Below are 16,324 nucleotides of genomic sequence, written 5' to 3' on the forward strand. Positions count from 1 at the left end.
CCCGCCCCCCCGGGTTCCGCGCGGAGAGAAAAAGAGACAAGAGGCCCGGGACTGGTCCCGGCGGGCGTATTTATTGCGAGATTCCGTACACGCCCCTCGGCCCCATCCCCCGCCCCCCCCTCAGGCTTTGGCTGCCGCCGCCTGGGACGCCCCCAGCGCCGTGAGTTGCTGAATCTTCTGGCTCATCATCTCCATGATAGCTGCGGGAGATAGGCACAGGGTTAGGGGCCAGGCCTGGCCTATCCCGTCCTCCCACCATCTGTCCCAAACCCCCGTCGACCCTTTGTATTTCGAGTCCCAGGGCCATGGAGACATGGGGCAAGAGAGATGGGCCTGGAGGCCGAGATCAGGCCGGGGGATCTCTGGGAGCAACCAGTAAAGGCAAAGGCACAAAGGGCTCCGGAGAGGGAGCCAGGGTGACTGGCTCACCCTGCACTCAGAGCCGAAACTGCGGGGTTAGGAGTCGGGCCGGCAGGGCCTGCCCAAGATGGGAAAGATTAATTCAGAGCTGCGGGGTGGGGAGAAGACAATCCTTGTGGGCCATGAAGAAGTCCACGACCCATGTGGATGAGTGAATAAAGCCCCAAGTAGAGGAGGCTATCAAGGAAAGGCACAGCTTGAAGAGGCATATTTTAACTCCACACCCCAGACCAGGGACAGCTAGAAGAAGCAGGAAAGGAGCTGGCAGCCAGAGGACCCAGTTTGCAAGGGAGGAGGACGACTGAGGTCCAGCCTGAGAAGTCACAACTCTGAACCTCAGAAGTCCACAGGGCCCTAACTGCCCTGAACTCTGGTGAAGCCAGGAAGACCAAGCAGGGCCAACCACCCAACCAAAAGCCAAAGAATCTAATAATCGCCTTCAGAAAGGAGCCTCAAGATCATGATCGTCAAAATGCAAAACTCCTGCATCAAAGAAAAAATACTGGTAGAACAGAGTATAGGCAAGACTATACAAGACCTGGAAGTTTTAGTAAAACGGAGAGATCATGGAATATTTGAAAAGGCCAGAAATACAAACAAGAATAACTTTAATGGGGAATTCTATGATGTGATAAATTCTGTGGGGAAGAAGAAAGAAATGTCTCTTGAGAATCTGAACATCTTCAAGCAGTACTGAGGATGAAAAAGGGGTGCTATAGGTAGGATTGTTCACCAAAGTAAAGAGCAGGCAAGGAGAACATGACATATATGAAGACAGTGAAGTGAGTCCAAACAGGACAAACAACTTTGAAGAAGTGAACTTGTATCACTGTGATGACCAGCCCTGTCTGCAGAGACACAAGGTGCGGACACAGACCCTTCTATGGATTCTTTCTGCCTGACCACTATTCTTACCAAGTGTTTTAACCTACTTTTCTTTCAATTGGGGTTAGATGAGAAGTGACAGTGCTGTCCAAAGAAGGAGAGCCACTAACATTTTTTTTTAAGTACAGAAGAGAAGGAAGTTGAGGGGAACAACAAGCAGGGCAGTTTTTAAAGTAATGCATAGGATTTACCACTTTCTTTGAAAAAAGCACATGGCACAACATGGAGATTAGTTATTTTATGTAGAACTCTTTGCTTTTACTGTGTGTATGAAAATTGTTTATTGATGTTTAAATTGATAATTTTTTTTCTAAAAATAAAAATCACTGATCTTTGCACTGGAAAAGAATTTTATGTTTATTAAATAAGAACCTAATTTTTGGAGAAAGGAACCATAGCAAGTTATCTCTCTTTTAAGTCTGTTATAAATACACACTACCTCTTTCAGCCTTCCAAACTAATCAGGGCAAAGGTAATAAAAGCTTTCATAAACTGATTCATTTTTGTGCTCACCCTCTGAGATCACCCAGATCACGTACAAATCTTGGCGTGTTCCTTCCCCCAGTAGAATGGGAGCTCTTTGAAGGGAAGAACATGTTTTTGTCTTTCTTTGTATGCCTACCCTTAGCCAAGTGCCTGGCACACAGTAAGCACTTCATATTGACTTCTAAGAATAAAGAAGTTGCAAGTGCTAAGGAGATTGAACATTACAAAAATGAAACACTGTAGCTTGAGAGAACATGATTACACATAACCCATGCCTCTGCCCTACCCAATATGGCTGTCAATCAATCCATTGGTCACCAGGCACTTATTGAGTCCCTATGGACCATTGTTGCTAGGCGCCAGGAGGGCAAATAAAAAGCCAGTTTTTGATCTCAAGTAAATATGGGATATATGCAAAATAAACACAAAATAACTAGGGGAAAGGCCTAGAGGAGTTAGTCAGGGAGAGCAGCCTTTGCAAAATTGTAGAGATGAGAAACAGAATTCTTTTACAAGGAAAAGAAAGTCATTCAGTTTACTTAGAATTTAAGACAGTGGAAATAAGAAACATATAAAATGCCAGGAAAGAGTGGCCAGAGCTGGTTTGTGAAGGGCTTTAAATGCCAATCAGAAGAGTCTGAGTAGCCACTAAAGCTTCTTAAACAGGGTAGTGATATGGTCAGAGTGACATTTTTGTTAAACCCTGACTTTCAGTCTTAGTAAGAACTCTAAGATAGAAGGGCAAGGGCTAGGCAAATGTCTGAGGCCAAATTTGAACCTAGGCCCTCCTGACTCCAGGCCTGGTATTCTACCAACTATGCCACCTAAGTACCCCTCAGACCTACATTTCAAGAATATCAGTTTGACAGTTTGTGGAGGTTAGATTAGAGAGGAAAGATAAGGCAGGGAAAAAGGATTAAACTGTGCATACCCTTGGACCCAATGATATTGCTACTAGGTCTATACTCCAAAGAGATCCAAGAAAAAGGAAAAGGGCCCAGAATATAAACATATTGATAGCTGCTTTTTTTGTGATGGCAAAGAATGGGAAATTAAGGGGATGCCCATCAGTTGGGAAATGACTGAACGAGTTATAAATGTGATGGCATACTATTGTGGTATAAGAAATGGTGAAAGGGATGGTTTTAGGAAAACCTGGGAAGATCTGTAGGAACTAACCTATAAGGAAACAGAACAAGGAGAACAATTTATACACTAGCAACAACAATCAACTTGTGAAACAGACTTATTAACTCTAAATGACACAAGGTTGAACCACATTTCCAAAGGCTTCATGCTGAAACATGCTATCTATCTCCAGACAGAACACTAATGGACTCAAAACTGCAGACTGCTTCCTTCTTTCCTTCCTTACAAGGCAGAGCCTGGAATTTGTTTGCATGCCTCTACATATTTGTAATAGGTATGATTTTCCTTGCCTTCTCAAGAGGTCAGGAAGGTAGAGGAATATGAGAAAGAATTTGGACTGAAAATAAAATTAAACTGAATTTTTAAAAAAACACTTGAGGCAGAAAAGAAAGAAGACTCTTCGGTGAAAGTGAATGAAGTCCTGAAGTAAGGGAGTTTATTGCATCAGAAAGGGATGGCTATGAAAGATAGATTTGGCAACTGATCAGCTTTAAAGGGAAGAGTAAAAATGAAGAGTCAAGGATTAACCAGCCAACAATCATTTTTATTAAGAGCTTATTATGTGCTGTAGAAAATGATTTGTAGGTTATAAACTGATATCACTAATGACACTGTAATGTCTTAGAGAGAAATAGAAAAGTTAGGCATGGGGTAGGTTTAAGAAAAAAGATAATGATGAGTTCCAATTTTGGACATGTTGAGTTTGAGATGCCTGTCTGACTTGGCTAGACAATTGGAGGTACAGAAATAAGGCTCAGAAAAGTGCTGAAGGCTGGATATGTGGTTTGATCTGCACAAAGATGCACTAAATCTATGGGAGCTAAAGAGATCATTAAAATGATACATAGAGAAAAAAGGAAAAGATGCGAGGGAGAACCCCGTGGCACACCTACCTAGGAATACAATTACGGCAGTTCTAAACAGACCTATTTGAACAAGCTATTGATTCTGAAAATGGGAAATGGATCCATGTAAAGACAATATTTCAATTAACACCATTTTCTTAGAGAAGTTTAACCAATTTAATATAGTCTCCACAATGAAAAGGCCAGAGAAGCCTTGCAACCACCTCAGCAAGCAAAGAATTGAGATATGGGAGTTAAGAGTTATAAAAGCTTAGAGTTTAAGTTCAGTTTTTAAAAGTTGCATACACAGAAGGCAATGGAACCTTGCCCCCTCATAAGAAAAAACAACAAAACAGTAGAAATGAAGCAAGCCTCTAGGCATCTTGTTTTAAGATCTCACTGTGTGATTTATAATGATAAAAAAGCTTAATCTTGGAGAAAAGTTGAGCTAAAGCACAACCCAGCCCCTTCTCTGCTGAGATTAAGAGACTATGGGAGTAGAATATTGCAAATATTGTCAGATGTACTGCTTTTTTTGTAGAAATCAAACTTTTTTTCTCTTCTTTTTATAAAATTCCTTGTTAGAAGGGTTAGCTCAGTAGGGAGAAAAGAGGTAGGTTCAGAAATGATGATGATGTAGAAAGATAAAAAAATGTAAATACTTCATTAGTGAGATCTGAAGCACTTAGGAATGAAACTAAAAGAAAATAAACATGAAATGGATCAGCCCTGGCCGCATACAACATGATCTATTTTCATACTTAATGATATGAGAAACAATGTGTTTGGACTCCACTACCTCAGTAAAGACTTAGCAATAAAGTCAAGAGGAAGTGGCTAGATATGGCCAAATACATACAGAATAAATCTTTTCAGACAGTGACACAATCTTAAAAACATTAACTGATCAATTTTCAAGATATTTCAAGAGCATGAAGTTCCAAAAGAATAGAAAAGATCACAAATAATATAACAAAAAAGGTGTCCAAAAAGCAACTATCTACTTTTTTATTTCTATTTTTTTTACAGTAAACCCAAATCTTTAGTTACATAGACATAAAGATATAAAAGAAGATAAGATTTTGCTGTTGATTTTTCTCAATTGCAAGTACCTATCTGAAGCAAAAATGATTATAAATAAAATAAGTACAAATGAATAGGAAACAGCTGAACAACCATAATATGTGACTGTAATCTAGGTGGCCCAGTGGATAAAGTACTGGGTCTACAGTGAGGAAGACACAAGTTCATTTCCAGCATCAGACAATTCCTGGTTATGTGACCCTGGGCAAGTCACTTACTCACCTCTGCCTCAGTTTCCTCATATATAAAATGAGGATAACAAAAGCAAATACCTCCCAGGGTTTTTGTAAGGATCAAAGAAGACAATAATTATAAAGACCGTAGCACAGTACCTGGCATATACATGGTAGACACTATGTAAATGTTAGCTATTATTATTAATGGAATTAATTCTACCACAAGAAAAAATGACTATCCAGAATTCAGAGAAACTTAGAAAGACTTCTATGAAATGATATAAAGTAAAACAGAACCAAGGTAACACATACAATGAACATGTTAATGTAAAGGAAGAAAAACATTTTTAATGCAAAGACGGACCAGTCTTGACTCTAGAGAACTAATGCTGAAAGATAATTCTTTTCTTTCGGTAAAGAGGTAGGAGATTACAGATACAGGAAAAAAACATACCATCAGATGAGGTCAAAGTGAGATGGCTTCTTCTTCCGAAGTTTTAATACTTCACAAGAGAGTGGAAAATGACAGCAAAGTAAAAAAGCATAAACAAAACATTTTCCAAAATGCATTTGCTATGGTAGCTTTAAAGGTTCTGTTCCTATAAGATGTCTCAATGCCTATACTAAGGTCATACAAGATTCTAAGACAGATGGAGCCATGGACATAACTTTATTATAAAGAATCCTCTGAATGGTGGCATCCAGGGAGGCGTAAGAGACATGCTCACCAAAGGTCAGCCAGGGGCAGAGAGATTCCCTTGAGCTTCCTATTCACAGAAGACATTGTGTGGAAGGCACTGAACCCCAGAATATAGAAAGAAGAAAAGGCACTCCAAAGAGATAAGCCTTGCAATTGTCTCGGGAAAAAAACAAGTGGATGAGGAATGAATATTGCCCAAATTCTGACACGAAGTCAGAGAGAGCCCATTGAGTTGTAGACTGCCAATGAGCTGGATCTTGAATTATGGAGGAAGTTAAAACTGGGTTGATTGCACTGGGGAAGCTAAACAGCATGCTCCATAATCCCTTTCTGCTACAAAAGCCCTTCTTTTTATCTGCAACCATTTGCAGCTGATGCTAAGTGTAGGAATCACAGAATGTTAAGATCTCAAAAGAATCCCGATCCAAAGATCCAAAGTGCAGCGACAAGGAGCTTGGGTAGGCAAAAGCAGGAGGTGGTAGGTGAGCAATGATGTCTTTAGAGCAAGAAGTTCCCTAACAGACGGACAGACCGCAACTTTGGCACTGCGGGAATATTAAAGAGTCAGGGGGATGCTTGCAGCCCCCTGGGCAGATCACCTACAGAGAAGGTAGACAACAAAGACAAGAACCACTTGTGTGTGGCTGGGGTGTAATCTGCCCCACAATCGACACCCACATGGAGGAAGTCACAGGTCTTAGGGCATCCGCTCCATGCTTTTATCCCGCTAAGCTCGGACCTCTGGACAAAGCAGGCAGTCTGGAGAGAGGCCCGGACACTCGATATGTGGTAACTGCCCACCCAGGGAAAGGCAAAGGCAGCCCCAAACCCCTAGTCTCACCCTGCTTCATGGCGTGCTTCTCCTGAAGAGCTGGCTGGATTTTCTCCATCTGCTTAGTGAGGAAGTCAATCTTCCTCTTGAAGAAGTCTTTAGCATCATCTGCCGACTGTGACAGGAGAGGAAGTTATGGATTGCTGAGGCGGGGAGCCCCCTCTCCCGACCTCTCCCCATCTCACCTTCTCCACATAGTAGCCGGTTCCTACGTCAATCAGAACATGCTCCACATCATGTAGCTTCCCAGGAACATACATCTGATGGGTGAGGATTAAGGAAAGGGCTAGCTCCCTGCTCAAACGCCATTAAACACATGAAGGGAAACCAGGGGTCTCGATGCTAGAGTTGTGAACTTGGCACAGGGCGAAGGGGACTGAGGAAGACAAATGTCAAAGGGCCCTTCACCTGAAGATCGCCAAAAGCCATTCGGGGCTCCGGACCTGAGAGGCGAGGCCTCCCCAAGCGTCTAACAGGCACCTCTGCCTTCCCTTATACCCGTGGCCCGACCGCATGCTGGAGGCTGCTGCCACAAGGGGCTGGGCAGTCCCAGGGTGGCTTCTTCCGCCCCTGGGACACCTGAATGCCCGCCCACTCTTACCTGGGTGCTAGCCTGAGCTCTAAGGGGTGAGAGCCAGCCCGGTATAAAGCGAAGCTTAAGGACTTAAGAGGAAGTAGTGCTCTCCCCCAGACCTCCTTCTAGATGGGAAGGATACAGAACTGGTCAATGGGACGAGTAAGTCTTTCCCTGTGAAGGTAACACACAGACACCTGGGGAAGGCAGGCAGGGTACTAAAGGAGCCCCACCCGGGACTTTTTCCGGGCCGGTCCCCCTGGAGTGGCAGCGGGGGGTGGGGTGCGCCTCTGTGCACGCTGCCTTCCAACCAGCAAAGGGAAGAAACGGAAGGCGTTCGGATGGGGGGGGGGGAGGGGAGACTGGGTTCGGAATCCCGCCTCTCCAATTCAGGGCGACAGGTTAACGGCGCTGAGGTAAGGAGCCGCTGCCCGCGTCCGAGGCGGCCTTCTCTCCCGGCCCGGTCCGGCCCATCCCTCTTCTGCGGACGTCTTCTCCGCTCTCCTCCCAAGCCCCAGCGGCTCCGGCCCCCTCCCCCCGTCCCCTCTCCCATACCCTCATTGCTCTTGTTCAGCACGTTCAGACACTCCTTGGCCTCCACATACTTGGTCTGAACCACCTTGAGCTGCGCGATGGACGAGGACAGAAACTCCACCTCCTGCGGCGGGGAGAGAAGGAAGCAAGAATGAGGGAGAGCCCGGCGGGAGCCTGGAACCCCGGGCGCCCCAGGTCCAGCCGCACCTGGTCCAGCTGGTTCTTGAGCAGCTCCAGCTGCGGCAGCGACAGCTCCGTGATGTTCACCGACTGCGCCATGTTGGGAGGTTGGGCTGGGGCGGGGCGGGGCGTGGCGTGGCGGGCCGAGCGCGGGGGGCGCTCTAGCCGACCGACCGCCTCGTCTCTATGGCGCGGAGGGCCGCCCTTCTCGCGGACCCTCTCTATGGTCCCCACCGCTACTGGGGGCCTGGGAGGCGGGCTCAGGTAGCTACCAGGTATCCAGCCACGGACTGGAAATACCGCGCTTCGGTGCGGCGCCAGGGCATGGGGTTCGGCTCTGCCTCGGCAGGACCCGCGCCGCCTGGAGGGATAGAGGGCAGTGTTGCTCCGTGGTGGGGAGAGCCCGCCGGCCCCGCCAAGCCTCTCCACTGGCAGGTCAGCAATGATAGAGAAGGGCCTTCCTCTCCGGGGAGTGCTAGCCCAGCCCTCCGCGCCGCCTAATCCAGCCCTGGAGGGAAAGGCTGCGATTGTCCGGGCGGGGATTTCCCTCGGTCAGGCCCCCCCCCCCCCCATTAAGCCTCGCCCTGAAAGCAGGACCCCTAGGCCCGCAGCGAAGGCTGAACAGGGGCCAGCCCGTGCGAGGGGAAGGGGCTTCAGCGACCCCTTCAGAGAAACCAGGCGGCAGTAAAGGTCAAACGAGAACTTTATTAAAGTGACATAAAACCTACACACGGACACGGGAAACGTCATTTAAATAGGGGGTGGGGGGCAGACACGATGAAACTGGGAGAAACCAGGTCTGGAGAGGTCACTGGAGGGACACAGGCAAGCCGTAGGCCACCGGGGCAGCTCCAATAAGGTACTTGAGTCTGGGGGCCTGCCGGGCCTGGATGACGTAGGGGAGGAGGGGGGCACCGGGGCCTGCCCCCAGCCAGCCCTGCAGCAGCGCTTCGGTGTAGCGGTCTATTTCTCTGTCTGTCACATCCCACAGGTTCCCCAGGAAGAGAGGGCTGGGGGAACAAAGGGAGATGCTGAGAAGTCCCCCCATTGCCAGACCGTCTGGGGACAGGATGGGAGGGGGCAAGGGTGGCCCCTAGGAGGAAGGCAAGGGGATCCCAGCTCAGAGGGCCTAGAATTTGGGGGGGGAGGAAGCCAGTGAGATCATGGGATAGACACGGGGAGAGGGCACTCACCAGCCTGCAATGACATATTTGAGGACGATGCCAGCCCCTTCCAAGCGCCCATGCACAGCCAGGGCAGCGCTACTACATCCAAACAGCAGGGCCACTGCTCGGCAGTTGAGCCGCTGGATTGCTTGACCGTCCAGGAAGGAGGCGCCAGCCCCATGGCCTGCATAACTGATGAGGGTGCAGGATGAGCCTGAGTGCCCTCTCTGCAGTGCCCCACTGTGCCAGTCCCCCTTTCCGGGCCACTCATGTCCCTCAAATACTCACATGTACAGATCATGCTCGGTCAGGGCTGCCTGGAGCTGTTCCTGGCTTGGGGCCTCCCCGACCAGCCCCTTCCAGCCAGCCTCACTGTGGAGAACAAAATGTAAGGAGGTGCCAGGGCCAAGCCCAGGAAAGGTGGCACCAAATAAGTGAGTGAGGGGAGCGCCCAGTTCCCACAGCCTGCTCCCACAACCCACCTGCAGAAGCGGGCTCGGAATCGCTCCTCCGTGTTTCCCAGATTGTTCTGAGGGTTCAAGACATAGAAGGTACTTTGTGGATTCACCCCCCTGTTGAGCACTGATGAAGCCTGGGTCTGCAGCGAAAGGATAAATGTGCAGAGGTTGGGGCCTGCCACCACCCTGTTAGCCCAGCACTCAAGTCCTAATTGGAGAAAGGTTCTGAATGGGGCTGCAGAGGGGCTGGGGGACAGTGGGGGACAGCAGAGGGTCAGTCAGGGGGAGAAAAGGAACAGTCTGGAGCAAATTTCAAATCAAAGTTGCCCTGGGTGGAAGCACAGAGAAGAGATTCATAGGAGTACTGCCAAAATGATGAAGCTGGGAGAGAAATGTAGGGCATGAACCAGGGGTCTAAGGGCAGAGGAGAGCCAGCAACAAAGTAGGAGCAATCAGGCGGTGGAGAATCTCCTGAGGTTCGAGAGCTGCTCAAGGCATGCAGACGCAGTCAGGGGAACCTTGCCCAGAGCCATTCAGGCTGGCTCAGGATTCTGAATACTCCCCAAGCTGGCATGGTACAAAGGCTCTTCCCTGCCAGCCCACATCTGCCCCATCACACGGTTCCAGCACCGGGATGTGTTTAGGTAACTGGACAATGGCCTCACACTGAGAAAGCCCTGACTACTGGTGACAACCAGGGCAGCCAAGGAAGGCAGGCCCAGAAATGAAGTCTGCCTTCTCGAAGAGCATCTTTTTGGGGGACTGGGGGAAATGTTGAACAGACAGGGTTGACAGAGCACAGGCTGGCTGTGAAACCAGGGTGGAAGTCCCTGAAGTAGAGACTTTGAATGGAGGTGGAACCTGGGACTCTCCAGCTGGAGAAACTTCCTAGAACACGAACTGGCACATTTTAAAGTTAATCTTGGCTCAATGAAACACAGTGAGCCCAGGTTGCTCCTCACACTCCTATGAGAACCAAGAAATAATGATTCTTTGGGAGTAGAAGGGAGCATTCTGGGTAGAAAACTGAGCATAGCTAAATATCATCACAAACTAATGCAAAGCACTAGAGATTGAGGAAGCTTACAGAGAAGAGATGGAACCTTTATGATTTATATTTGACTTAAACAAAGAAAAGGGCAAACAACATTAATAAATAGATATGGAGTGCTCCTGAAGTAAGCACACCTGACAGGGGCCCCAGCCTAGGAGTCAAGGTTCTGTCACTAGGATGGCCAGCCCTGAGCACTAAAGGGCACTCGAGATGACTGGTTGTCAAGGGCTTTTTGCCTTGAAGCAGGGCCAAATCTGACAGAGAAGGTCAACAGCAACAACCACTGACGATTACAGGATTGCTAGGGAAGCTGGGAAGTCTAGAGCTGGTCACTTGGGTTTAAGTCTCCCCAACAAGAGTGCAGGGGATGGAAGCACCAGGGCAACAGTCTGTGGGATGAAGCTGTCCCAAATCCTGACCTGAGAGGATCCATATAGAATAGACATGACACAGGAGGTCGTAAGCTCAGCAAAAAGCTCTTAAGGCAACAGTAGATTTTCAGTAAAAGGGACACATCCTAAGAGGTAGCTGGAGGCTTGGTGGACAGAACCAAGCCTAGAGATAGGAGGTCTGGGTTCCAATCTAGCCTTAGACACATTTTAGCTGTGTGACCCTGGGCAAGTCAAGTCAACCTCCATTGCCTAGCCCTTACCACTCAATTCTGTCTTGAAACCAATATGGAAGGTAAGGGTTAAAAAAAAGTGAGGAATTCTAATTGACAGCTGCATGGCTAATCGAGGCATAATCACCTGGTATGTAGGTGGTTCATAGAATTCTGATTTGTGAGACAGAATGTTAGCCATGTGATTCTGGAAACTGGAGATACTGCTTTAAAGCACGGAAATCACCAAATGCTTAATTTATGAACTACCTGCAGATGTTTGGTCTAAACAATTCCCTGGAACCTTCTAAACAGTGCCACTGTGATGAGAGCCTTCTGGGTCAGAAGCTACTCCAACTCTCGATGTTGTAGGATACTATTAAGCTACGGTGTTTGAAAAAAAAGGTACAAATGCTCAGACAACAAGGTGATCCAATTGCTGCACTAAGAACTGCTGTGATCTAGGAAGGTAAAGATTAGGGCAGAAGTACATTTCCTTCTGGCATTCAGGCAGAAGGAAGAGTCTTCTATAGACCCAGGGAAGAGAAATGGAGGAACTGCAAACCAGCTTGAGTCAGTAGTAGAGGCTCCATGGCCTACCAGTGCTATCCATTAATGTTTAACAATATTAAAGAAGCAAATGTCTGGGGAAGATAAACCTTTGGGAGAATACTTCAACTCCTCCCTACATTGACCCTGTTCCTCTCACCCCAAAACCTTCAGCCCTCTGTCAGGTGCCCCCACCACATGGTCCTCCTTTTTTAGGTCTGCTCCCAACCCCACCTCTCTGATCAGTGAGTAGCTGAGCAGGAATCGGAGTGAAGGCAGCCGAGTGACAGGCTGGGCCCGGAGACTGGGAATGTTCTCCCATGGCAGCTTCTGCAGGTTCTGTGGAAAAGAAAAGTGAAGTTACTATTCTAATCCAGACCTTGCTGGAGGGCAGAACCATCATGTAGGAAGATAGCCTCACAGACTGAAGCCCTTACCTTATCTAACACCAGCACCAGGTGCCCATTGTTCTGCCTGGGCTGGCCTTGCACACGTCCAACAGCCTCTTGGAGCAGCTCCTGGGCTCTCTCTGCCTGGGCTTGGCACAGACCATGGGCTAAATCCTGAATGTCCTGAGGGGAAAGGGTATGGGCAGCATCCAGGACCACCTGAAGAGAAAAGCCAGTTATCATCATTTCATACCTATGAGGAGGGTCTCTGAATGGGTAACACTTGCAAGGATGTAGGACTGAGATCCGATTCCCTCCCTGCCTGTCTTTCCCCCTCCCAATCCTTTCTCCTTATCTCACTTGTAGCAGGGTTGAGTCAGGAAACTTCCAACCACACTTCCTTAGTGAGTCCGTTAGGCAGGAAGCCTCCTGGGTCAGGCTTGTATCTCCAGTGGATGGCACCAGCATCACCTTCCAACAACCTAGCACATGTTTCTCCAGGGAAGTGATAAGAACCTAAATAGAGGAGGGGAGAAAAAAAGATAATAAATTATACTACAGAGCTAGAGCCCTAGAAGTTTTTCTGACACTTGACCAACACTGACATTAATTATAGAATTCATAAATAATGATAATATATAATAATAAATAAAAATAAAATGGAAAGAAAGAATAAGAATAGTAAAATAGTTAGAAAAAATTATTTTTTAATTGCATGGAGAGATTTAAAAGAACCTGAGGGAAAATAAAAAAGTGATAAGAATGTTGAATAAAGGGTGGTTGGTAAATGTAAGCAGTCTGGTATTATAGGCACTGATCTTCAGAGGAAATCCTTGACAAAAAAAAAAAAAGCCTCCTCTTATACAAAAATATTTATCAACTGAAAAAGTAGGTCTCTATCGATTGGGAAATGGCAAAGTAAATTTATGAAAGGAATGGAATATCCCTGTGCTATAAAAAATGATGAATGTGGAAAGAAAAGAGAAACATGGGAAGTGTGAAGATTAAAATTGTAACCCCTACCTATTTTTAGATCTGATCACCCAAAGTGTAAACATCCCACTTAATCATTAAGTGGGAGGTCTGTGACCCATGTGTGTGATAGTGGGTGACGAATCAGAATCGACTGACTGCCTCCTGGGCAGTCCAAAAGCAGGGCTTCAGCTGTGATTGGTAGATGTAGAATTAGGGGAAGGCACAGGAAGTGATGCAAGAGTAAGTGTCTTTAAAAGGAACGACAACTTCCTGAAGAGAGTTCTACTGGCAGTTCTTCATTCTTTGGAAGTGGAGACTGGAGACAATTCTTCATTCTTTGGAGTGGAGGCCTGGACCCAAGACCCTGTTCCTGGTGAGGCTGTTCTAAAATCTCTTCCTTTGAACTGACACATGGTGAGTAAAAGCTGACTCCTAACTGTTGGATTTTCTGGGAAAAAAAACTAACCTCAGGAGAGACTTACCTTATCCTTTCTCTGATTTTCTTATTTCACTCTTTCTAGATTTTGCAAATAAATTGTAAATAAATCTCTTTGGAATAAATTACATTTCTGGCAACCACACTCTTAAATAATGCAGTCCAATCCTTTAAAAATTAACGCCCTTTCTCCCTTACAGAAGTTAAGCATGAACTGATGCAATGTGAAAGAAACAGACCAGGATCACCAACATACACCATACGCAGCAATTATAATAATAGAAACAGAAAACTAAGGCGAACTTACAAAGGAGGGCAGAGAGAAGATAGCATTAGCAGCAGCAGAAGCTCAAATTTCTCTGAGAATTCTCTCAAAAAAAATTTTAAATAGCACCTCAAAATGATTGGCGGCACAAATCTAATGAGGGTCCAGAGTGAAGTAGATCTCCTGTGGTGGGCAACTTGGAAGGTAGGCAGAGAGGGTTGATTTCTACAGGATAAGAAGGAACCAGAAATAAAACTGAGCACAGAGGAATGAAGGTCCCACCTCATGACCTACTGTGCCAAGTTTCAAACCTGGATACAAGCCAACTTTGAGACCCCAGGACCCTGCCTAAGCCGACAGCAGACCCTAGAGAAGGAGACTGAATCAGCAGCTTTCAGAGCTCCCAGCCCAGAGGCCTTCATAGCACCTCAGAAAAGCTGAAATTTACAAATAACCAGAAGTAGAGCTGAGGATAGCAGAAAGGAAAAACTAAAGCTTAAGAGAGTCTAGCCTCTAACCAGAAAATGGAGTCCACCTTTTAGATTTTTTTAAAAGGCTAGGAAAATGAGCAAACAAGAAAAGAAACACCAAACCATACAAAATTTCTTTGGAGACCACGAAAAGCAAGGCTCATAAGAAAAGAGTGAGACATGCAAAACTTAAAAAAAAAAAAAGGAAATTGGTCTCGGGCATTGGAAGAGCTTAAAAAGGAATTAAAAATCAATTAAAGAGAGGTGCAAGAAAAATGGGGAAAAATGAAAGTGATGCAAAAAAGAAAATAGCTTAAAAAGCAAAATTGATCAAGTGGAAAAAGAGGGAAAATAATTCAATGAAGAAAGGCATTCCATGAAAAGTAGAATAGGCTAAATAGAAAAGGAGGTTCAAAAGGTAATGGAAGAATATTAAGAAACAATAAAACAAAATAAAAAGAATGAAGAAATAGAAGTATGAAATATCACAATTAAAAAAACCCTGACAATCTACAGGGATCTAGGAGAAAAAACACTATCCACAAGCAGAGAACAAACTGTGGAAGTAAAAACACTGAGGAAAACCAACTGCTAGACTACAGGGGTTGAGGGGATATGACTGAGGAGAGACTCTAAATGAACACTCTGGCGCAAACACCAACAACATGGAAATGGGTTCGAATAAAAAAACTTGTGATACCCAGTGGAATCGTGCGTCGGCTATGGGGGTGGAGGGTGGGGGTAGAGAAAATGATCTTTGTCTCCAATGAATAATGCTCAGGAATGACCAAATAAAATAATGTTAAAAAAAAAAAGAACTGACCTGGAAAACAGATTCAGGAGAAACAATCAAAAATTATTGGAGTACCTGAAAGTCATGATAAAAAAAAAAAAAACAAACCCAAAAAACAAACCCCAAACACCTAGAAATCATATTATGAGAAATTATCAAGGAAAACTGCCTGATATCTTTGACAAAGAGGATAAAATAGAAATTGAAAGAATCCACAGATCACCTCCTACAATAAATCCCCAAAAGACAGGAATATCATAGCTAAATTTAAGAGCTCCCAGGCCAAGGAGAAAATATTGTAAGCAGTCAGAAAGAAACAATCCAAATATCATGGAGACCTAGTCAGGAATACACAGGATCTGGAAGCTTCTACATTGAAGGATTGGAATGCTTGGAATATAGCATTTTGATAGGCAAGGTAGTTGTAAAAAATAATAAAAGAATTACCTACCCATCAAAACTGACTATATTCTTTCTGGGAAAAAAAAATGATCATTTAATAAAATAGAAGATTTCCAAGGATTCCTAATGAAAATATCAGACCTAAACAATATCTGATGTCCAAATACAAAATTCAAGAGAAGCATAAAAAGGTAAATAAGAAAGAGAAAATTTAAGGTTCTCAATAAGATTAACTTAATTAAACTTTTTTACTGAGTTAGAAAAAACCATATCAAAGTTCATTTGGAAAAACAAAAGATCAAGGATATCAGGGAAATCATGAAAAAAAGTGCGAAGGAAGGAGGACTTGCAGTCCCAGATCTCAAACTATACTATAAAGCAGTGGTCATCAAAACAATTTGGTACTGGCTAAGAGACAGAAAGGAGGATCAGTGGAATAGACTTGGGGTAAATGACCTCAGCAAGACAGTCTATGATAAGCCCAAATATCCCAGTTTTGGGGACCAAAACCCACTAATTGATAAAAACTGCTGGGAAAATTGGAAGACAGTATGGGAGAGATTAGGTTTGGAACAACATCTCACACACTACACCAAGATAAACTAAGAATAGATGAATGACCTGAATATAAAGAAGGAAATAATAAGCAAATTAGGTGAACACAGAATAGTATACATGTCAGATCTTTGGGAAAGGAAAGACTTTAAAACCAAGCAAGAGCTAGGAAAAAAAAATCACAAAATGTAAAATCAATAATTTTGATTACATCAAATTAAAAAGTTTTTGTACAAACAAAATGAATGCATCCAAAATTAGAAGGGAAGCAACAATTTGGGAAACAAATCTTTATAACAAAAACCTCTGACAAAGGTCTAATTACTCAAATTTATAAAGAACTAAAC

The 16,324-nt window shown here is 45.1% G+C and overlaps 2 protein-coding genes across 6 annotated transcripts in view; both read right to left on the reverse strand.

Moving 5' to 3' along the window:
- Positions 1 to 50: 50 nt before the first annotated feature.
- Positions 51 to 8,038, reverse strand: PFDN5 (prefoldin subunit 5). Its single transcript, XM_056798134.1, has 6 exons — positions 7,892 to 8,038; positions 7,706 to 7,808; positions 7,293 to 7,324; positions 6,762 to 6,836; positions 6,586 to 6,691; positions 51 to 200 (listed from the first exon to the last, which is right to left on the reverse strand). Exons 1-6 carry the CDS (start codon positions 7,961 to 7,963, stop codon positions 121 to 123), a joined length of 468 nt encoding a protein of 155 aa, XP_056654112.1. The 5' UTR covers positions 7,964 to 8,038; the 3' UTR covers positions 51 to 120.
- Positions 8,039 to 8,549: 511 nt separating this feature from the next.
- ESPL1 (extra spindle pole bodies like 1, separase) overlaps positions 8,550 to 16,324 on the reverse strand; it is a 48,996-nt gene continuing 41,221 nt past the window's right edge. For all 5 annotated transcript variants that reach the window (XM_056798122.1, XM_056798125.1, XM_056798123.1 and 2 more), the window contains exons 25-31: positions 12,442 to 12,597; positions 12,130 to 12,300; positions 11,927 to 12,031; positions 9,513 to 9,628; positions 9,319 to 9,402; positions 9,058 to 9,222; positions 8,550 to 8,874 (exon numbers count right to left, since the gene is read on the reverse strand). In XM_056798122.1, the coding sequence (XP_056654100.1) occupies positions 8,673 to 8,874; positions 9,058 to 9,222; positions 9,319 to 9,402; positions 9,513 to 9,628; positions 11,927 to 12,031; positions 12,130 to 12,300; positions 12,442 to 12,597 (999 nt within the window). In that variant the 3' untranslated portion in view covers positions 8,550 to 8,672. The remainder of the gene's footprint in view (positions 8,875 to 9,057; positions 9,223 to 9,318; positions 9,403 to 9,512; positions 9,629 to 11,926; positions 12,032 to 12,129; positions 12,301 to 12,441; positions 12,598 to 16,324) is intronic.

This window comes from Monodelphis domestica, chromosome 5, assembly GCF_027887165.1.
Source record: "Monodelphis domestica isolate mMonDom1 chromosome 5, mMonDom1.pri, whole genome shotgun sequence".
Lineage (NCBI taxonomy): Eukaryota > Metazoa > Chordata > Mammalia > Didelphimorphia > Didelphidae > Monodelphis > Monodelphis domestica.

What these genes read in the sequence shown, in the direction of transcription:
- PFDN5 (XM_056798134.1), bottom strand. Translation starts at nt 7,963, where the DNA reads ATGGCGCAGTCGGTGAACATCACGGAGCTGTCGCTGCCGCAGCTGGAG. An exon ending in GCTGAACAAGAGCAATGAGG is followed by an intron (nt 7,325 to 7,705) that starts GTATGGGAGAGG and finishes TTACCTTCACAG; the next exon opens with GGAAAGACTTACTCGTCCCA. An exon ending in GAAGCACGCCATGAAGCAGG is followed by an intron (nt 201 to 6,585) that starts GTGAGACTAGGG and finishes TATCTCCCGCAG; the next exon opens with CTATCATGGAGATGATGAGC.